General features: G+C 59.0%; 1 protein-coding gene across 2 annotated transcripts in view; it reads left to right on the forward strand.

The window, feature by feature from the left end:
- The first annotated feature begins 17,700 nt into the window (after positions 1-17,700).
- The window catches only part of PRKCZ (protein kinase C zeta), a 135,261-nt gene continuing 130,972 nt past the window's right edge, over positions 17,701-21,989 (forward strand). The window contains exon 1 of one of the 2 annotated variants that reach the window (XM_032758655.1): positions 17,701-17,969. In XM_032758655.1, the coding sequence (XP_032614546.1) occupies positions 17,899-17,969 (71 nt within the window). In that variant the 5' untranslated portion in view covers positions 17,701-17,898. The remainder of the gene's footprint in view (positions 17,970-21,989) is intronic. The other variant, XM_032758656.2, reaches the window with a different exon arrangement.

A 21,989-nucleotide genomic window follows, 5' to 3' on the forward strand; every position in this document is an offset into this window, starting at 1 on the left:
GAGGAAGGAGGAAAAACAGGAATGCGCTTTATAACCTGGGATGGCCAGGCCCCAACCCCACTGGCAACCCTCTGCCCAGAGCCAAGGGGAATGTGCCTCCATATTGTCCTTTTAAATTTCTTTTTTAATTTAAAACAAAATTTTTAGTATAGACAGGGTCTCAATATGTTGCCCACGCTGGTCTCGAACTCCTGGGGCTCAAACGATCCTCCTGCCTCAGCCTCCGAAAACACTGGGGTTACAGACGTGAGCCACCCCACCCAGCCTGAATTGTCCTTTTGAAGAATGAGGGGCTGGGCATTTATCCACCAACCCCCACCCAGCTCACATCCCCCAGGTCAGCCCTGCATGCAAGCTGGACAAGCGCCCTGCAGCGCTATGGAGGGCACTAGAGGCAGCACTGACCGCAAGTGAGTTTTTTTTGTTTGTTTGCTTGTTTTTTGTTTTTTTTTTGAGATGGAGTCTTGATCTGTTGCCCAGGCTGGAGTGCAGTGGTGCGATCTCAGCTCACTGCAACCTCCGCCTCCTGGGTTCAAGTGATTCTCCTGCCTCAGCCTCCCAAGTAGCTGGGACTACAGGTGCGTGCCACCACACCCAGCTAATTTTTGTATTTTTAGTAGAGATGGGGTTTCACCACATTGGCCAGGATGGTCTCAATCTCTCGACCTCATGATTTGCCCGTCTTGGTCTCCAAAAATGCTGGGATTATAGGCATGAGCCGCCGCGCTCCGCCATGAGTGACTTTTTGTTTATTTGTTTGTTTGTTTGTTTTTTGAGATGGAGCCTTGCTCTGTCGCCAGGCTGGAGTGCAGGGGCGCGATCTCAGCTCACTGTAACCTCTGCCTCCCAGGTTCAAGCGATTCCCCTGCCTCAGCCTCCCAAGTAGCTGGGATTACAGGCATGTGCCACCACGCCTGGCTAATTTTTGTATTTTAGTAGAGACGGGGTTTCACCATGGTGGCCAAGAAGGTCTCAATCTCCTAACCTCGTGATCTGCCCGCCTCGGTCTCCCAAAGTGCTGGGATTACAGGCGTGAGCCACTGCGCCTGGCCATGAGTGAGTTTTATCCGCCCCCGCAGCTGCTGCTTAAACCAGATGCAGCCCGAAGGGCGCAGCCCAGGCCCCAGAGCAGCTGGGAGCCCCGGCACTGCTTGCATCTGTTCCGGCGGATGCCATGTTAAGCTTGTCTGCGGCTGATTCTTCAGGGTGGTAGCAGCCAAAGCAAGAGAGACAGCCATGGAAGTCGTGGGGGCTGGTGACGAGCTAGTCTGCAGGCATCTCCACGGCAGGAGACCCTCCTCCTCCTCCACCCTGGCCCGCACTCCTGCTGGCAGGGGTTGCATCTGACGCAGCGACCCAGACCCCATCCGAGGAGTGAGCCTCAGTCACCGGCTTGTCAGGTGGGTGTCAGTGTCATCGCCCATTCTGTGCCCCCGGCGTGGAAGCCACAGAGGTGAATCCTCCAAGCTCCAGGCATTCTCCTCCCTGGCCCTACAAGTGCTCTCTTGTGCTAACCCGGTGGGGTGACCCCTGCCTGTGCCCACAGCCCACCAGCTGGGGGGCTCCAGAGGGAGCCTGACTTCCAAGCCGCTGTCCTTGCCAGGGTTGAGGGTGGTTTCAGAGGCTCTGGCTTTGCCTTCTCCACCATGGTGGCCCTCACTCCACAGGTCAGGGAAACAGTGAGAGGATCCTGGCAGCTGCCTAGGGCCTGCAACCTGCCATGGACCTGCAGACCAGGGTGCCACCATAGGTTAGGTCCGTAAACCCACTGGATGGCCACAAGCCGGGACCCCATCGGTCACTTGGCATCCCCAGGCCCCCATGCTGACTGGGGGCTACTGTGACATGTTGGGTCCCTGGGTGGCATCAGACCCGAGATCCCAAAGCCCTTCCCGCTGCAGGTGTCCTTTCTCCAGGACAGAGCTACTCTGAAGACGCAGCCACAATGGCTTCGGGGGAGTCTTCATCACACCTGCACGTGGTCCATCACACCTGCGTGCTGTCAATCACACCTGCATGCGGTCCATCACACCTGTGCAGTCCAAAACACCTGTGCGCGGTCCATCACACCTGTGCACGGTTCATCACACCTGTGTGCGGTTCATCACACCTGTGTGATCACACCTGCATGCGGTCCATCACACCTGTGCGGTCCATCACACCTGTGTGAGGTTCATCAAACTTGTGTGTGGTTCATCACGCCTGTGTGATCACATCTGTGTGTGGTTCATCACACCTGTGTACAGTTCATCATGCCTGTGTGCAGTTCAACACACCTGTGTGATCACGCCTGTGTGGGGTTCATCATGCCTGTGTGCAGTTCATCATCAAACCTGTGTGCGGTTCATCATGCCCATGTGTGGTTCATCATGCCCGTGTGTGGTTCATCACGCTTGTGTTCAGTTCATCATCAAACCTGTGTGTGGTTCATCATCAAACCTGTGTGCGGTTCATCGCGCCTGTGTGCGGTTCATCATCAAACCTGTGTGTGGTTCATCAGCAAACCTGTGTGTGGTTCATCACGCCTGTGTGTGGTTCATCGCACCTGTGTGATCACGCCTGTGTGCGGTTCATCACACCTGTGTCATCACACCTGTGTGCGGTTCATCACACCTGTGTGCGGTTCATCACACCTGTGTGATCACGCCTGTGTGTGGTTCATCACACCTGTGTGATCACACCTGTGTGCGGTTCATCACGCCTGTGTGCGGTTCATCACACCTGTGTGATCACACCTGTGTGCGGTTCATCACACCTGCGCATGGTCCATCACACCTGTGTGAGGTTCATCAAACCTGTGTGTGGTTCATCACGCCTGTGTGATCACATCTGTGTGTGGTTCATCACACCTGTGTGTGGTTCATCACACCTGTGTGGTTCTTCACACCTGTGTGCAGTTCATCATGCCTGTGTGCAGTTCAGCACACCTGTGTGATCACACCTGTGTGGGGTTCATCACGCCTGTGTGGGGTTCATCACACCTGCACGCGGTCCATCACACCTGTGTGAGGTTCATCAAACCTGTGTGTGGTTCATCACGCCTGTGTGATCACATCTGTGTGTGGTTCATCACACCTATGTGCGGTTCGTCACACCTGTGTGGTTCTTCACACCTGTGTGCAGTTCATCATGCCTGTGTGCAGTTCAACACACCTGTGTGATCACGCCTGTGTGGGGTTCATCACACCTGTGTGCAGTTCATCACACCTGTGTGCAGTTCATCATCAAACCTGTGTGCGGTTCATCACGCCTGTGTGCGGTTCATCATCAAACCTGTGTGCAGTTTATCACACCTGTGTGCGGTTCATTGGGCCTGTGTGCGGTTCATCACGCCTGTGTGATCACGCCTGTGTGCGGTTCATCACACCTGTGTGATCACGCCTGTGTGCAGTTCATCACACCTGTGTGTGGTTCATCACACCTGTGTGCAGTTCATCACACCTGTGTGATCACGCCTGTGTGTGGTTCATCACACCTGTGTGTTGCCCATCACACCTGTGTGTGGTGCTGCAGGGCCCTTCTCCGAGGAGACCAAGGCTCTCCTCCAACCAATGGTCATGGCTGAGTTCTGGAAATGACAGCAGGAGTCACAGTTTCCCACTGTGCCTGCAGGTCCCAGCCTTCTCCTCCCAGTGATTGTTTATTTCTGGTTATTCAAGTCCAGTGCCTACCTCAGTTGGTTGTTCATCGCCCACCCCAGGGACGTGGTGGCCTATGAGCCACAGATCGCGAGGGTCAGGCACCCTGGCTGCCCCTATCGCTGCGCCGACACCCACCTTACCTCCAGCGGTTGGCGCAGCCACACGGCTCCCATGGCAGGACCCGGGGCAGCACTTTCTCCTGCTAACACTGTCCACGCAGCTCAGCTGTCCCGGAGCTTCTCAGCAGCTCCGCCTTGTGCTAGCACCATGCTGGCCGCTCCACTGTGGCTGTGTCCTCTGGGCCCTCCTGGGACCCAGGCAGGTGGCAGTCCCTGTGGTCTCATCCAGTGGACCCGCCCCCTCAGCTGGGCACTGCCCAGCACTTTAGGAGGTTGAGGAAGGAGGATTTCTTGAGCTCAGGACTTCAACGCCAGCCCAGGAGACCTAAGGAGACCCAAGGAGACCCCATCTCTGCAAAAGAAAAATAGCCAGGTGTGGTGGTGCGCACCTGTGGTCCCAGCTACTTGGGAGGCTGAGGTGGGAGGATTGCTTGAGCCCAGGAATTCAAGGCTGCAGTGAGCTGTGACTGCACCACTGCACTCAGCCTGGGCAACAGAATGAGACCTGTCTCCAAAAAAAAAAAAAATTAAAAATAAATAAATCAATAAATAAACATTAAGCCTACCCCCAGGCCCCAGACCCTGCCTGAGTCTGTCTGGCTGCCATAGACGGGTGGCTGATCAACAGCAGGGTTGATTTCTCACTGTTTTGGAGGCCGCAGGTCTGAGATGAGGGTGCCGGCGTGTTGGGGCCTGGTGAGGGCCCTCTTCCGGGTGTAGACGCCGACTTCTCGTTGTGTCCTTAGGTGGCAGAAAGCAGACAAAGGTTTCTCAGGCCTCTTATGGGGGCACTAATCCCACCAGGAGGCTCCACCCCCTCACCTCATCACCTCCCAGAGGCCCCACCTCCTAATACCATCACCTCTAGGGGCAGGATTTCAACCTAGGAATTTTGGGGCAACAGAGACATTCAGCCCACGGCAGACCCCTTCCTCACACTCTTCCAAGTGAATCAAGACTAGCTCTGCCTTGCTGGGATGTGAAATCCGTCATCATAAATGGGTGCTTCCATGTCCCCCCGATCTAGCATCCTCCACACCATCCCAGCCGCGACCACCCATTCTCAGCAGAGCCCGTCAGCCAGGACCTACGGTGACGCAAGCCGTTGCCTCCCTGCTTGGACCGTGCAGAGGCTCCAGCTTTCATCCTGGCTGCAGGGAGAGAAGGCAGGGCAGACTCTGAAGGAGACAAGTGTCACGAGTAATGTCCCCCAGGAGACACTGAAGTCCTAGCCCCTGCCACCTGTGAGTGGGACCTTACTTGGAAATAGGGCCTTTGAGAACGTAAGTTAGATGGAGTCCTATTAGATTAGGGTGAGTCCTAAATCCAAACACTGTGTCCTTCTAGAAGAGGAGGACACAGAGGCAGGGGGAAGAGGGCTGGGTGGGGACAGACAGAGATCGAGGTGACATGCCTACAAGCCAAGGATTGCCAGCACCAGGGGAGAGGCCTGGGACAGACCCTCCCACACAGCCGCAGAAACTCCAGCACTGCCCACACCTTAGTTTTGGACTTCGGGCCTCCAGAGCTATGTGATGATACATTTCTGTTGCCTGAAGTCACCCAGTTTGTGGCCATTTGTCATGGCAGCCCCAGGAAACTGATACAACCATCATCTTGCAAGGTAAGTGCCCCAGATGACATATTTTCAGGGACTCCAGACAGAAGCCTCCTCTGCTCTCCTCTAACAAGTGAGGTGGAATTTGGGAGCACAATATTCACAGGTGAATTCACCCACAATGACCCCAAACCAGGCCTCAGTTCTGATGCCTTCCCTGCCAGGGCCCTGCGCTTGGCATAGCCAACCTCCATGGCTGCACAGTGGTCTTCTCTGGGATCTGTCACTCTTCTGCTCAGCTACTGGGCCTGATTTTCAGCACCATCTGCTTTCTGGCTATAGGAGAAGAGGGTCTCTTTCAGTGCCACCATGGAGAACTTTCTGGCTTCTGCAGCATTCCCTGAAGCCATAGTTGCTTCCAGACTCAGCCCTGGTGAGGGCTCTGCAGGCCGGCTTTTAGCTCCCCACCTTCCACCCGCAGGAGGCCCTTGTCACTGTCCTGGTGAGAGACCCAGTGCCACAACTCCACCCTGGAATTGGCCACCTCCAGGACCAACCATCTTAGCTTGGGTGATCCCCAAAGGAAAGCCTGATATGAGACTTCAGTGCATGTAGTTATTTTGGGAGGTGATTCCAGGAGGTAGGAGTGAGAGGTGGGGTGAGACAGGGAGGAGGAAACGCCTGTGTTATTGCAGAAGCTGCCTTGGGGGTCAGCTCTACTGTCCCCAAGTCCCTGGGACCTTCTGAGGAGCCACAGGAATGCACCTCAGAGTTGTCCTTCTAAGCACAGGATGCTGGGGCATGGAGGAGCCAATTCACAGCCCTGTTGCCTGAGGGGTGTCCCTGGGGAGAACTCCCCACCTTTCAGGCCACCCTGCACTTGGGCTGAGCAGTTTGCTGTGGAGTCAGAGAAAGTCCCAAGGCAGAACACCCGCAGAGACAGGGGGACCTTTCGGATGAGACTTGCCTGGCAACGGCCCATCCCTGCTGCTCTGAAACTACAGGCAAGCAGAGGGCATATGGCCCAGGGCACCAACAGCATCTACGGCCAAGAGCCAGGGATTTCCCACAAAATAAACCTAACCATTTTGGGGGAAATGAATGCGCTCTTCTCTCTTGCCTTGCTGCGTACAGGGCTTCTGCGGTGTCAGTGACTAGGAGTGCGGGCTCTGGAGTGAGCCTGGCATGAGTCTCAGCCCTGACCGGCTGACCAGCTATACAGACCGGATATGTAACCCTGGGCAAGGCATTTACCCCCCTGAGCCTCAACATCTTCATCCCTCAAATGGGGACGGGGACGATCCTCCCCTTACCGGGTTATTTTGAGCCTCAACAGGTATCATTAGCCAGAAGCAGCTAGGCCAGTGCCTGGCAGTGCTACAGCTCAGTCATTTGCTTTTATTAGTTGGTCCAAGGCAGCCGTCTGCCTGGCTTGGGCGGAGATTAGCCTTGTCAGAGAAGAAATGTAAAAAGAACACTCGTTACTATTTAGGTTTAGACACTGGAAATAGGATTTGCAGCAAGACAATAGCCTTGCAATCTGGACTATTGTGTTAAAAATTCCCTAACTGGCTGGGCGCGGTGGCTCACGTCTGTAATCCCAGCACTTCGGGAGGCTGAGGCGGGGGGGATCACCTGAGGTCAGGAGTTCAAGACCAGCCTGGCCAACAGAATGAAACACTGTATCTACTGAAAATACAAAAATTAGCTAGGTATGGTGGCAGGCACCTGTAATCCCAGCTACTCCAAGGCTGAGGCACGAGAATCACTTGAACCCAGGAGGTGGAGGTTGCAGTGAAACTCCATTTCCTAACCTCTCTCAGCTCCCAGTTACCACACCCCTAAGGGCGATCAGAGGAGATTTGGTCATTGGCCTGCTCCTCAGCATGCTGTGAATCAGGCTTTCTGCCCTGCGGAGAAGGATTTGACCTAAGAAATGGGGAAAACCCACCTCTTCAGGCGCGGAATAGTTGGAAGGAGGAGGCAGGCGCAGGGTGGAGGAAGAGGACTTCTGCCGGCTCCCGGCACTCAGTAACTTCACTGGCCACTGTGGCCACGCAGGGTGGGTTGTCTGGTCTGCCGTCTTGAGCTTCTAGAGTGGCTGGCTTGTATCCACTGAGGCTGAGGGAGACACCCTAGGAGATAAGCAGGGGGCTCCACCGAGGCCAAGGAGCTGAATGGCAAGTTGGGGGCAAGGGGCCTGGTCGGGCACTTGCTGTCACCAGATCAAATCTTTTGTTTCTGGCCGGGCACACTGGCTCATGCCTGTAATCCCAGCACTTTGGGAGGCCGAGGCAGGTGGATCACCTGAGGTCAGGAGTTTGAGACCAGCCTGGCCAACATGGCGAAACCCTGTCTCTACTGAAAATACAAAAATTAGCCAGGCGTAGTGGCATGTGCCTGTAATCCCAGCTACTCAGGAGACTGAGGCTGGAGAATTGCTTACAACTCTGAAGTGGAGGCCAGGCATGGTGGCTCACGCCTGTAATCCTAGCACTTTGGGAGGCTAAGGTGGGCGGATCATGAGGTTAGGAGATCGAGACCATCCTGGCTAACACAGTGAAACCCTGTCCCTACTGAAAATAAAAAATCAGCCGGGTGTGGTGGCGGGCGCCTGTAGTCCCAGCTACTTGGGAGGTTTAGGCGGGAGAATGGTGTGTACCCGGGAGGCAGAGCTTGCAGTGAGCCGAGATCTCGTCGCTGCACTCCAGCCTGGGCGACAGAGCAAGACTGTCACAGAACAAAACAAAACAAAACAAAACAAATCTTTCGTCTCTGACCCAGGAGTCTTGTGTCTTCTGACAGCATCTGTGAGACTGGGGCCAGCTAATTTGTCCAATCTCAGGTCCTTCACTGCTCTAGACAGTTAGTTCCTCCACCACAATGTCAGCTGTGGGTGCAAACAGAATGCCCAGATCCCAGCTGCCCAACCTCACCTAGCAAGCCCCGAGGCAGCTACTCTATAGCCAGGCACGGCGAGGGTCTGGGGCACTTTGGGATCTGAGGAGCCCCGCAAGCCTCTTCTTTGACTTCACAGGAGCCCCTTTCCCTCCACACCCAGATGTCATCTCATGGGGGGCATAAGACAGATCAGCGACCGCCGAAGACTGAGGAGAACTTAAGCACTCATTCGAATGATGGGTTCAGATGACTTGAGCTATTGCTTTTCCTGCTGCCTGGTACATGGGGGCTCGAGAAGGGATGAGAGATGCAGGAGAGGTAAACGGCGACACTCTCTTCCCCTCCCAGTTCCATGGCCTCTAACCGTGTTCCCCACCCCAAGCCTCCCTGGGAAGGGCTGAGGACTGCCCTGCTGGGGGCCTGAACTGGGTCCTGTAGGACTTGTTCTGGCCTTGGGGTTCCCCACTTTCCCAGACGTGAAGCAGAGATGGGGCCGGCTGGAGCCGGCTCACAGCCCCAAGTGGGCCTGGGACCCAGTGGTAGCAGATACACCCTGGGTATCCAAGCGATGCTCAGGTCAGAAGAGCCACAAGGACACAGCTCTGCCACACTGAGACAGTGTTGCAACAAGCCGGGCACTGGGGCTGACAGCTCGAGCCCATGAATCGCCCCCACCCACTTGCGGTACAGTTCCCACCTCACATAGGAGGAGCCTGAGGCCCAACAAAGTGAGGGGACCAGCTCCTGACCACAGAGTGGGAAGGATTCTCGTCCAGCTGGCTCAGATACCCCCCTACATCCTCAGCCCTGCATTAGGGAGCTTCCCCGAGTGCCCCCCAGGCCAGTCCACGCCCTGGTCAGCAGAAGCCTCTGCACCAGGACAGCCCCACCCCACTGCCCCTGCAGGGCACTCCTGACCTGGTGACAAGGTCCCGGGGGTCTGCTCCCTGCACGAGGGGCGGGGACACTTTCCAAAGAGAGAGACGCTGGTACACAGTGCAGCTGCAAGGACTTGGGTCTGGAGTCTCCCTGCTGGGCAGGGCCCTGTCCATCCATCTGCTGGCTTGTTGGGGCCAGTGCCACCTGGCAGGGGGCATGGCTCCTTCTGTCCTAGCAGAGCTGCTTTTGCCTGGGGAGCACCAGAGTGTGCGCCTGCACGTGTGCATGCATGCTGTCTGTGCATGTGTGCTGTGTGTGTGCATGTGTGTGCATGTGTGCTGTGTGTGCACGTGTGTGGATGTGTGCATAAGTGTGCCTGTGTGTGTGTGTGCGTGTATGCTGTGTCTGCATGTGTGCGGGTGTGTGCATGTGTGCCATCTGCATGTGTGTGTGTGTGTGTGTGTGTGAGAATGTGAAACTCTCAATCTCAAAGGCCACAGAGCCACCAGCCAAGCAGAGTCCACAGTGGACCCCACTCTGCTGCTGGCCACAGCCCCCGACCTTGGCCCTGGCAGCTGACATGGAGGAAGGCCTCTGGTTCACAGCGGCTCTTGCATTTCCAGGTCTTTCCTTGAGATAGATCCCAGAAGTGGAGATGTGAGACCAGATGACGTGGACATCTTTGAGGCTCTGAGTGCCTTCTGTCGGCCTGCTTTCTAGAAGACGGTCCCAGAGCCGGGCACGGTGGCTCATGCCTGTAATCCCAGCACTTTGGGAGGCCGAGGCGGGCAGATCACAAGGTCAGGAGATAGAGACCATCCTGGCTAACACAGTGAAACCCCGTCTCTACTAAAAATACAAAAAATTAGCCGGGCATGGTGGCGGGCTCCTGTAGTCCCAGCTACTCAGGAGGCTGAGGCAGGAGAATGGCGTGAACCTGGGAGACAGAGGTTGCAGTGAGCTGAGATCGCCCTACTGTGCTCCAGCCTGGGCGACAGAGCAAGACTCCATCTCAAAAAAAAAAAAAAAAAAAAAAGATGGTCCCAGATGCAACTCCCACGGTGGGTGGCATACGACTCCCCTTCTCTCACATCCTTGCCAGGCTGGGAAGATCCACGAGCCCTCAGCTGTGTCTTCGCAGGGCAGCCTGGCCTTTGAGTGGTTCCTAAACGCCAGGCCTCAGGGCTCCAGGGGCCCTGGCACTCAGTCTTTGAGTAAAAAGCAAAGACAACTGGGGAGGGTGGGGCTCACAGGGACCTTGGTGGACAGGTCCTCCAGCCTGGTGTGGACGGGAGTGGCAGGACAGGGAGGAGCTCAGGGGAGGGTTCAGAGGCCTTTCCTGGCCCCTGCTTCGGCATCTCCCCTTGAAGGTTTGAGCGAACCGAGATTTTGTCTGTTTTCACGAGGCTAAAATAGCGTGTGGAGCAGTCCCACGAACAGTTCCCAGCATTGCCATGGTGACCGTGGTTCTGGTGCTGCCTCCTCAGACGCACCAGCCTCGCGCCGCGTCTGAAATAACCCCAGGCAGCCGAGGGCGGTGGAGGTGGGGGCCCACCACCCAGCAGCAACTGTTGGACCCTGCAGCGCAGGAGTGGCAGGGCCCGTCCGCAGTGCAGGAGTAGCAGGGTGCGTCCGCAGTGCTGACCGGTCTTGGGCCCTGGCGCTCTGTCCCCGCACAGGTCTCAGGAGAGGTGCTCCACTCTGAGGGCGTGTCTAGCCCAGAGAAGGGGATGCGCAGCGTGTTCCCCAGTGGTCTGGACCCTGAGGTCCCATCCCATCCCTGCCCTGCCCAGGCCCTGCCCCCTGCCGGCGTGTGTCCCTGGACCAGGCATGGAGCGACCCCGGCCCTGGTGTCTTATCCACAGAATAGGGTCATGATTCTCACGTCCTAGGGATGGGCTGAGGGTCCCAGAGGTGATGTCGGACACAGACGGTCCTCCAGGGGAGGGCACCATTGAGCGGGGTGGGGGCTTGAAGGGAGGCTGTGCCTCCTGGTGAGACTCAGCCAGGGAAGCTGTGTGCAGAGCTCAGCCTGGCAGTGTCCAGCCCTTCCCTGCCTCCCCTGGGTGCCCTCCCAGCTGCTCTATCTTCCAGGCCAGCCTCCTCTTGCCTCCCCTGGCCTCTCCAGACCCTGGGCACAGCAACCCCATTTCCTCCTCACTGTGTTGGCTCTGCTGGGAGTGGCAGTGCCCAGCCCCTCTGGCAGTATGTGCACACACACACATACACTCAGAGAGCTCCACACACACACAGGTACACACAGAGCTACACGCACACACACACAGGTACACACAGAGCTACACGCACACACACACAGGTACACACAGAGCTACACACACACACAGGTACACATAGCTACACACAGGTGCACACAAAGAGCTCCACACACACACAGGTACACAGAGCTACACACACACGCAGGTACATACAGAACTACAAACACACACAGGTACACACAGAACTACAGACACACACAGGTACATACAGAGAGCTACACACACACACAGGTACACACAGAACTACAAACACACACAGGTACACACAGAACTACAGACACACACACAGGTACATACAGAGAGCTACACACACACACACACACACATACACACAGCCCCCCACACACGGGTACCTGTGGAGAACTACACACATATATGCAGGTCCCATCTGAATTATTTAATTTTTTAAGTTATTATTATTATTTTTTTTAGAGGCTGGGCTTCACTCTGTTGCCCAGGCTGGAGTGCAGTGGTGCCGTATCTCAGCTCACTGCAGCCTCCACCTCCTGGGCTCAGGTGATCCTCTCACCTCAGCCTCCTGAGCAGCTGGGACCACAAGCACACACCACCGCACCTAGCTAATTTTTAAACTTTTTGTAGAGATGGAGGTTTCACCATGTTGCCCAAGCTTGTCTCGAACTCCAGGCCTCAAGCGATCCGCCCGCCTCGGTTTTCCCAAGTGCTGGGAATGCAGGCGTGAGCCACTGCGCCCGGCCCAATCCGCAGATTTTAAGCAGGGACGACTTAAAAACAGGATGGCTGAGCTGCGACGAGGGTGGCTGCAAGGCGAAGGACACGCGGTCCCCGGGGCTGAGGGCGGCAGGGAAGGATGGACTCCGAGGCGGGGCTGAATAGGGGGCAGCCGCGCCAAGCAGGAAGCGCCTCGGGGTGGGGCGGGAGGCCCGGAGGCCCCGGAGCCAGAGCGGGCAGGGCCGGCGCTGCGCGGTAGCCGAGGGACCCACGTGCGGGACGAGCTCCCCGGGCCCCCACGCGCCGCCAGCCCGAGCCCCGTCTCCCCGCGCGTCCCTCCTGCGCCCCCTCCTGGGCAAGCTCCGCATTGCGCGCGGCCGCCAGCAGCCCGGGACCCGCTCAGCTCCCCGAGGCCAGGACAGCCAGCAGGCAAGTGCCAGGCCTGAAAGGCCGCCAGAGGAATGGCACCCAGAAGCTCGGGCCCTGGAGGGCGGCTGTGGAGTGAGGGGCACACGGGCGCGTGGACGCAGTTACCGGCAGACACACGTGCGCCGGCACATGCACACAGACGCAGGCACACACAGACACGTGGGCACAGAAAGGCACACAGGCTGGGCCGGTTGCTCATGCCTGTAATCTCTGCACTTTGGGAGGCTGAGGCACCAGGATGGCTTGAGCTCAGGAGTTTTAAGGTCAGCCTGGGAAACGTAGTCCATGTCTACAAAAAATACAAAAATTAGCTGGGCACGGTGGTACGTGCCCATGGTCCCAGCTACTCAAGAGGCTGAGGTGGGAGGATCACCTGAGCCCAGGAGGTCCAGGCTGCAGCGAGCCGAGATATGGCACCACTGCACTCCAGCCTGGGTGACACAGTGACACCCTGCCTAAAAAAAAAAAAAAAAAAAGACACATGCACAGACACATCTATGCATGCATAGACACACATACGTCAACACAGACACACAAGCATAGACATATCTATACACACACACGTGGACACACATACACAGACACATGTATGCATACACACAATGCACACAGACACAAACACATACAGACTCAGACAAGCACACAGGCACTCACACCCCACACCCTATCTGAGGCTCCCCTGACCCTCTCTGCCCCGACCCTCCTCCCTGGGGCAGCCTGGCCTCTTCACACTCCCTGCACCCTTCACTCAGAGAGCCCTTGCTCCCTGGGGCCACAGAGCTGCCCCATTGCGCACATCATCAGTCCCGGGGCCAGCCTCTCCCCCAGCGACCTGGTCAGCCCTGCTCAGCCATTCTGCACTCCTGTGGTTCTCTGACAGTGGCCCGTCTCCAGCAGCATCCCACGAGGAGACCCCGCCTGGCCGGCTCACTGCTGTATTCCTGGCTCAACTCCTGGCCCTCCATCCAGTAGGCCGTCAACCAACGTCCATCGAATGAACCTATGCAGCTGACATTGTCACTTGAGCCAGTTTTTCCAAATCCCATGATCCCTGACACAGAAAGGAAACATCTGGCCAGTCCCTCCCACGGCTGCTGTGCCCAGAACCTGTGAGCAAACGCCTGGCCCTTCCTGTGACGGTGGTCCTCGCAGGACCCCACAGCCTCACACCTGGCAGGAAGACCCACCCGGGCCCCTTGGGCTCTGTGAGAGGCCTGCTCCTGCCGGGCACCTTTCCAAGCAGTCCCAAGCACTGAGCCGGCACAGATGCAGTTTAAGAGGCTGATGAGGGAGGCCTCCTCCTGGGGGTGCGGTGATGGGGACCCCACGGGCCACAGCCAACCCCTCCCAGATGTCTGATGAATCACACTGAGTGTAAACTGCCTCTCTTCTAAAAGGTCTCAACATCACTCGACGGTATCATCAAAGGACTCTTCCTAAGGAAAATCACAGGGTAGGCCTGGCAGCCACACACAGCCACCTTGGCCCGGGGGTCAGGAGACGGCTCCCAGGTGCCCCAGCCCTGCTGGGAGGCCACCCTCAACCAGACCCTGCACGTGCATTGCCCTCTGCCGGTCAGCCCCCTACCCCAAGCCCCAGGGGTCACCCAGCACCTCCACCTGCGGTCCCAGGCACTGGGAGAGGAAAGGCTGCCTGCTTCACGGCTGGGGTTCTCCCAGGCACCAGGAGAGGGAAGGCTGCCTGCACTGGGAGAGGGAAGGCTGTCTGCTTCCCGGCCGGCCGGGGTTCTTGCTGCTCAGCTGTGGTTTTGGGAAAAGGCTTTACCTCTCCCTATACTTTTCTGTGTTGCTTGAGTTTTATAAAAAGTCAGTGTGACTTTCGTAACTTGTATTTTTCATTTAAAAAATAATACGTGTTTATGATTATGAAACTATATGAGAACTTTATGAAAAATTTGGGAGCTACAGAAACTGCCGAGGTGGAAAAGCCTGGCCTTTAGCCATCCAAAGGCCTTTCTCGGAGCCTGCCCTGCCCACTCCAAGGGTCACCTCCACACCCCACCCGCCCCGGAGGACCCAGGGCGAGTCCTTGGAAGCTTCCAGGGCTGTGCCTTCTTGGTGTGCTGGGCTCGACGGGAGGTGACTCTGTCCCCACTCACTAGGGGTCTCAGGAGGCTGCCTGGCTCCAGCACTCTTGAGGGGTCCTTGCCCGAGTCACTCACTCATTCCCCGTGTGCCAGGTGCCTGGAGAGGCTGTGGGGACCCAGCCTAACAGGTCCCAGCCCTCAGCCAGGATCTGGATGGGAGTTGTTGGCAGATTCCAGAGCAAACACCCTGTATCTGTCACCCGGCGACACAGTGACACCACCGCCAGCCAGCGAGCCTATCGGTGTCTCAGGAAGTGCCCTCTGCCCTCAGGGGCCTCTCAGGGGCGCAGGCTCAGGGCAGAGGACCTGGGAACCTCCCTGTGACCTGCCCTGTCTGCCCAGAGGCGGGTCCCTGGGCCTCCCAGGCCTTTGTTTTGCAGATCTCATTCTTGGAGACCTCTGCCTCCTGGAGGGGAGGCCAGAGCAGGTACTGGGGGAGGTTTTTGGGACGTTTTGGGCAGCCCCTGTGCCCGTGGCCCTCTGCCAGAGCCTTTCGGAACCTGCGTCTGTCCCGACCCCCCCTCCACCGGCATCAGGGCTGAACAAAGTCCGACACTGGGGTTGACCGTCCACCAACGTTGCCCTCTCCCAACCCCAGAGAGAATAGAGCCCCGCCCCCCACCTTCCCTCGCTGGGACTGGGGCACTGCCACGGCCCTGGGACTGGCTTCCAGGACGGAGGCTCCTGCCTGGCAGCACAGATCTCCCCAGGGAGGCCAAGGACCGGGCCTTGCTGCCTCCTTGGATCAGAACGCCAGCCAGGAAGTCCTGTGGGTGCCCAGTGGCCCCTTCCAGGCACCGCCCCACTAAGGCGAAACCCTGCTCTTTCCTGCCCATCAGGAAGTGCTCAGACCATGTTGCCAGGCCAGACTCCAGACAAGGCCACAGCCCTGGCCCTGGGGCCTGGCGTGGGGGAGCTGGGCCGGCGGGTGCCTGAATCCGGGCCTGCTGCTGGTACAGGTTCCCACTCATCACTGTACCCTGCCAAGGTGCCCCCTCACCCTCTACTCTCTGCCCCCTTTCATGCCCAGCTGATAGGCATGGGGCTTTGTGCCTGTGCCAGGGATAGAGGGGGTTGCCCCATGGAGATGGGTGTGAGGAGTAGATTGCTGAAATGGGCATTAGGTATGCTAGAGACTCCAAGGAAGTGTGGGTGCCAGTCCAGCAGATCTCTGCAGGCAGGTGCTCCTGGAAGAGGGAGTGGCCGTGCAACGACGGAGGCCGGGGCAGCAAGGAGGCCTGGAGGCCGGGGCAGAGGAGCTGGCCTTCCCTCCAGGAGTGATGGGAACCACCGGGGGGACTTTGATGACCCAGAAAGATGGAATGGGCACCACCGAGTTGGGGAAGAGGTCAGCTGAGAGGCCCATTAGGATGCCTGGGGCTGGGTGAGTGTTGGTTGGGAGCTCAGGGGGACCATCTGAGCTGGGGATGCAAAGTGGGCCAAAGGCTGAGGCTGGGGCTCCACAGTTTTAAAAGCTGCAGACCAGGAGGGCGAGGGATGGGAGATTTAGGGAGCTGGAACCCGGGGCCGGGGATGTGTGAGCCTTCCCAGGAGGGGTCTGATGCCAAAGGCCAAGTTAAGAAAACGTCTGAGGCCGGGCACAGTGGCTCACGCCTGTAATGCCAGCACTTTGGGAAGCCAAGGCAGGTGGATCACCTGAGGTCAGGAGTTTGAGACCAGCCTGGCCAATATGGAAAAACTCCGTCTCTACTAAAAATACAAAAATTAGCTGGGCATGGTGGCGGACACCTGTAATCCCAGCTACTTGGGAGACTGAGGCAGGAGAATCGCTTGAACCCGGGAGGCAGAGGTTGCAGTGAGCTGACATCATGCCATTGCACTCAGCCTGGGCAACAAGAGCGAAACTCCACCTCAAAAAAAAGAAAAAGAAAGAATAAAAAAGAAAACGTCTGAGAACCGAGCCTTGTTTTAAAAACGTGGGAGTGGGTGGTGGCAGGAGAGGTAGACAGGGAGCAGGGCCGGCTTGGCAGAAGCTTTGCTGTAGAGAGGGGCAGAGATGGGTCGGTGGGCGGAGGGAGGGGCAAACGGTGTTTAAGAAGAAAGAACGACAGCTTCTGCGTAGGAGAGGGGCATGCTGTCCACCTCTAGGGAGAACACGGGTTCTGTGGCCACAGGTCTCCCCAGGGCCTGGCATCAAGGAGGCGCCAGGCACGACCTGCGGGATGAAAGCACGTGGCTGAAGTCCTGGTGGCTGTGTCTGGGTGAGGGGTGTGAGGGCGTGGCCTGAGCAGGTCCACTCTCAGGTGAGAGGGGCCGAGGCCAGGAACTAGGTCTGGGTGTCCACCTGGTGCCTGGGTGAGGTCCTGCAGGCAGCAGGTCTGGGCTTCAGTGGACGCAACCAGTAAGGGATGGGCTGATCAGGGAAAACCGCATTTTCAGGGGAGGAGCTCAGAAGGCAGGGAGCTGGGCGGCGGTGGAGGGGCCTGGAGGGCGATTGTCCAGATCAAGCCCCTCGAGTAAGGCCCGAGAGGTTGTGGCTTCAGAAATGAAGGTCATGGGCGACTCGGGCCAATGCCGCGTCCTTGACCTGGGCGGAGTGAGCCGTTGCACTCGCGAGTGTGGACGGCCCTTCCCTACAGGGGACCTTGGATTCGCTGGGGGCAGAGGGGGGCTGGGGCCCAGAGAACCCGAGTCCGGACCCTCCCGTCTGTGACCCTGGCCGGGTTCTCCGCTCCTCGCAGCTTCAGTCCGCATGTGTGAGATGTCAGGGGACCCCTGGACGGCGGGGCCCTCGGGCGGGCAGCGCGCGCCGCAAGAGTTTCGATTCAGAGGGTCTGGGCGAGGGCCGAGAACTCGCGTCTCCGGCGAGTTCCCGGGGGCGCCGCTCAGTCCCCCAGGCCGGGGCCCCTCCGGTTGCCGGGCAGAGCCGCGCCGCGCGCGGTCCCATTGGCGCAGGTGCGCCGCGCCCCGCCCGACAGGTAGCCCCGCCCGCGCCTCGCCATTGGGCCGCGGCCGGGGGTCCCCCGAGGATTGGCCCAGGTGGCGGCCCCTCCTTGCCCTCATTGGCCGCAGGTGCCACCGCCCGCCCCGGGACCGCCCGCCCCGCGGATTGGCCGCCGGCTCCACCTCGGTCCGCCATGTTCGGACACCGCCCCCCGCCCCCACCGGACGGTCCCGCCCGGCGCGCCGCCGAGGTTCCGCGGAGTTGACCGGGTCGACGCCGTCGGTCCTGAGCGCTGCCTTCCGCGTTCCGCCGCGGCCCCACCTGGCGCCCCCGCTCCGCGCCATGGCCGGAGCTCCCGGGGCGCAGAGCTGACGGCGGCCGGGGGACCGCGCCATGCCCAGCAGGACCGGCCCCAAGATGGAAGGGAGCGGCGGCCGCGTCCGCCTCAAGGCGCATTACGGGGGGTGAGCGGCGGAGAGGGCGGGGAGGGCGCGGAGGGCGCAGCCGTCGGGGCTCCTGCGCGAGAGGGAGGGAGGGAGGGAGGGAAGGGGCGGCGAGGTCGCTGCGGGCCCGGGGCTGTCGCGGGAGGTCCTCGGTCTCCAACCGTGAGCGTCACCCGCGGACACCTCATGGGCAGCGCGGGCTCCTTCCCCGGGACCAGGTTTCCCTGGGGTCGGCGCGGCGCCGCGAGCTCCTCGGCCCGGTTACTGTGGTTGACGTTTTCGCTGGAAAGTTGGGCGGGGACATTCCGGCCTCAAACCTGTAAGGACTGAAAGTTTTCATCGAGTTGTGAAAACTCTTGGCGGGTTTCTTAAAATCAGCGTTTCCTAAACGTTCTCCACCTTTACCCGGCCGGGGGTCTCGCTTTAGCCAAAATCCGGAGACCCGGGGCGCGGGCGCGGTGGCTCCAGTGCAGTCCCCGGCAGGGCTCGGGGCGGTCGGGCGGGGACAGGGGTTTCTGGAGGCGACGGCGGGGCCGAGACTGACCCTGGGGCTTGCGTCGCACCCGCCGCCCCGGAGGCCCTAACCTGGCTGTGGGAGGGGGCGCGGTCAGGGGCCAGAGCCGAGGGGTCCTGGATGCTTGGCCGCCGCCTCGGGGCAGCGCTGGTGGGGGTGGCAGGGGCTGCACCAGGTGGCCGGGCTCACAGGCACAGCGGAGGGGTCGCTGCCCCCCGAAGTGTGGGCAGTGGGGAAGGGAGGACCCGTGGGTTTGTTCTTCCACCTGCGCGCGTCTCCAGGAGCCCCGAACTGGGACCTCTGCTTCCGCGAGGGTGGCTGCTGCTGCGGAGAGCGAGGGGAGCGGAATGCGGGCTCCGGACTTGCACTGGGTGGTCCTTGGGATCTCGAAAAGCTGCTCCTGTCCCGGTGCGTCCTTAGCTCCCGCGGTGGCAACCTGAGCCCCAGAGGCAGGGACGGCTGGCAGGGTTAGGCGGGTGACATCTTCCCTGGGCCACGTCCTCTCAGGACAGTGCCCCGGGGGTGTCTATGGTGCCCTGCGAGTCTGAGCAGGTTCAGCTCCTTGCGAACCTTGTCTTGGAGTCTCGGGTCAGCCATCTGGGGCTGCTTGGCCCCGGGTTTGTTGAGGAGGCTTAGTTGTCTCTTCTTTGGGAAGGTTGGGCCTCTGCAGCTCCCCTCTGGCAAGCACCTGGAACCTTCTGGGTGCAGTGGGGGCAGGTTTGGTGCCAGAACCAGAAGAAAGGGATTTCTGGGGGACTGATCGTCCAGCCCTACCCGAAGAGGTAGGGCAGCCATGTCTTTTGGCCTGGAGGTCAGCAGGTTAAAACTTGGTCTGGTTGAGGTCCTGGCTATTGGACTTGTCCAGGGACCTGGGCTTGCTGTCTCCTTCCCAGCCTGGAGCCACCACACTGGGCAACAGGTGATGGTGCGCAGGTCAGGGGAGTCCTGCGAGAGGGAGGTCCACACCCGAAGGGCTGCAGGGGCCCAGACCCTCTTGCATTCCAGCTGGGACCAAGGCTCGGAGGCAATGCCGCTGGAGTTCTGGGCCACCGCGTCCTCGCTCTGCCCTGCTTCGGCTCCTGGGAGCACTTTGGTAGTGGGGCGGGTGTAATTCCACCCGGTGACTCTGGTTTCACAGGCTAGAGAGACCAGGCTCCCACCCCTTCCTCTTCCCTCCCTTCCCGGACTCTCTCCCCTCTCTCCCCACCCCTTCCTCTTCCTCCCTCCTTCCCTGTTGTTTTCCCTCCTCTTCCCGCTCTCCCCTCTCTCCCTTCCCTGCCACACCTCTTCCTTCACCGTCCTCCCCCTTCTAGGGCACATCTCCCCTCTGGCTCTTCCCTGCTCCTACCATTCCTTCTCTCCTCTCTCCCCTCCCAGGTCCTCCTCCTCTCTGCTGCAGAGTGTGAAGTACCCTTCTCCCCGTTCTGGCTCCTCGTCCCTCTGGGCACCCGGTGCCTCTCTGAGGGGACTGGCTGTGGGGTGAGACACTCAGGCCTTAGGGCAATGACGCAGTTCCAGAAAGCGGCTGCCAGGATGAGTACTGGGTTGTTGAAAGCCCTAGAAACTCTGTCCCTGGGGTGAGACGCTGCTGTCCGTGGGGGTAGCTGAGCATGGACACGTGGAAGACTAGTCTTTACAAAAGGGACAAGCACTTGAGTCACCCCCATGGGGCATGGCCACCCTGTCATCCTTGCCTGTCCTTCCAGAGCCCTCTGAGCACACTTGAGACCCAATCCTCGCCCCCCGCCCCACCCCGCCCCCTGGGGGCCTGAGGGGTCCCCAGGCACCTGTGTTTTCAGGGAGGCCCAGGTGGCCTGGGCCAGGCTCCCAGGCTGAGTCTCAGATGCCCGCTCTTCTAGGGCCACAAACACTGGTGCTGGTTCTTCCCTCTTCCAGCTCAGACTTTTTTATTTTTTTTGAGATGGAGTCTTGCTCTGTTGCCCAGGCTGCAGTGGTGTGGTCTCGGCTCACTGCATCCTCCACCTCCCGGGTTCAAGCGATTCTCCTGCCTCAGCCTCCCTAGTATCTAGGATTACAGACGCCTGCTACCATGCCCGGTTAATTTTTTGTAGTTTTAGTAGAGATGAGGTTTCACTTTGTTGGCCAGGCTGGTCTCAAACTCCTGACCTCGTGATCCGCCCGCCTTGGCCTCCCAAAGCGCTGGTATTAAAGGCGTGAGCCACCGTGCCTGGCCCAGCTCAGACAACTTTTGTGTTCAGGGAGCTTCTGTGTGCAAAGCCCAGGGCTTGGTGCTGAGGCCCACAGAGACGCAAGAGGCCAGAGCGGGCGGTAGCTCAGGGCTTGGTGCTGGGCCTGCTGAGACGCAGGAGTCTCTCCCGGGCAGCCCAGCTGGCTGCTGGGTGCTGGGTCCTGGATGCCCCTGCCGAGGGGCACAGAGCAGCTGTTTGATTCAGGATTGGGATAGGGTTGGAGGTGGTGGCCCGACACTTCCCGAGCCCTGGGGTTTTACTGGAGCCACACACCTGGCCTCTAGATTGGCAGGAAACTGGCTTCCACTGGAGGCAGGACTGTAGGGGGAGGGGCATGGGGCAGGAAGAGGTCAAAGGTGAAGTGATGGCCGACTTCCACTCTGGAGTTGCTGGTGGTCGGACTGTTGGATGCCAGGTCAGGCAGCAGGTGTGGATGTCAGCTTGGGGCGACCCCAGGGTGATGGGTGTGTGACCCCTCCATTCCTTACTTTCCTAATCTGCCATGATGCTGTGGGCTGTGGCGAAGACCAGCCAGGTTGGTTCCTGTGGGGTGCTTGGGCACTGGGGGCAGGTGCTGGGTGGCCAGTTCCAGCAGGACGGGGTGGGTAGCTGGGGCATCTGTCCCCCAGTCCCAGGTGGCCCAGGGGGACTGGGTGAGGCCTGTGGGGCAGGTGGGTCCTGGGCCGCTGTGCCAGGGCCGCGGCTGTGGACGGATCCTGTGTTCTGTTTGCACTGGAATTCTTGTCTGGGACGAGAACTTTGTTTCTTGAAACTTGTCTGATGAATTCAGATAACCTTGACGGGGAGCCAGCAGTGTCAGCGAAGAGCAGAGCCTGTATCTCTGTGGTTTGGGACGTCTCACACCCCTTCAGGCTTCTTTTTATAGGCCCTGTGCTCTTGCCCCTCGCTCTTGTGGGTGTCAGAAAGCTGTAGATTTTTCTGAAATTTCAGCGTGTTCACAAGGGTGTGATTCCCGCTCTGAGTTTCAGGAAACAGCAGCTGGGCCCTGTGGTCCCTCCCGTCCACGCAGGGTGAGGCCAGCTCTTGCTCAGTGCAGGAGGTGAGGGGGGACCTCGGGTCCCTATCAGCAGGGAAGCGCCAGCCTTCAAAGGGTGCTTGGGAGTCCCTGAGCTTCCCCAGCCCCCAGAGTTCAGGTCCTGTCTGGGGATGAAAAGATAAAGCATACTGACTCTGTGTGACTCGGTTTTTTAAAAAAAATCTGCCTGGGCTTCTGTCGTAGCTGCAGCAACGGACCCAGTCCCCACTCCAGGGTCTAAAGAGTGGCCTTTCATTATGGAATTATTTAATCCCCCACCA

Source organism: Hylobates moloch, unplaced genomic scaffold (assembly GCF_009828535.3).
Source record: "Hylobates moloch isolate HMO894 unplaced genomic scaffold, HMol_V3 SCAFFOLD_9, whole genome shotgun sequence".
Taxonomy (NCBI): Eukaryota; Metazoa; Chordata; class Mammalia; order Primates; family Hylobatidae; genus Hylobates; species Hylobates moloch.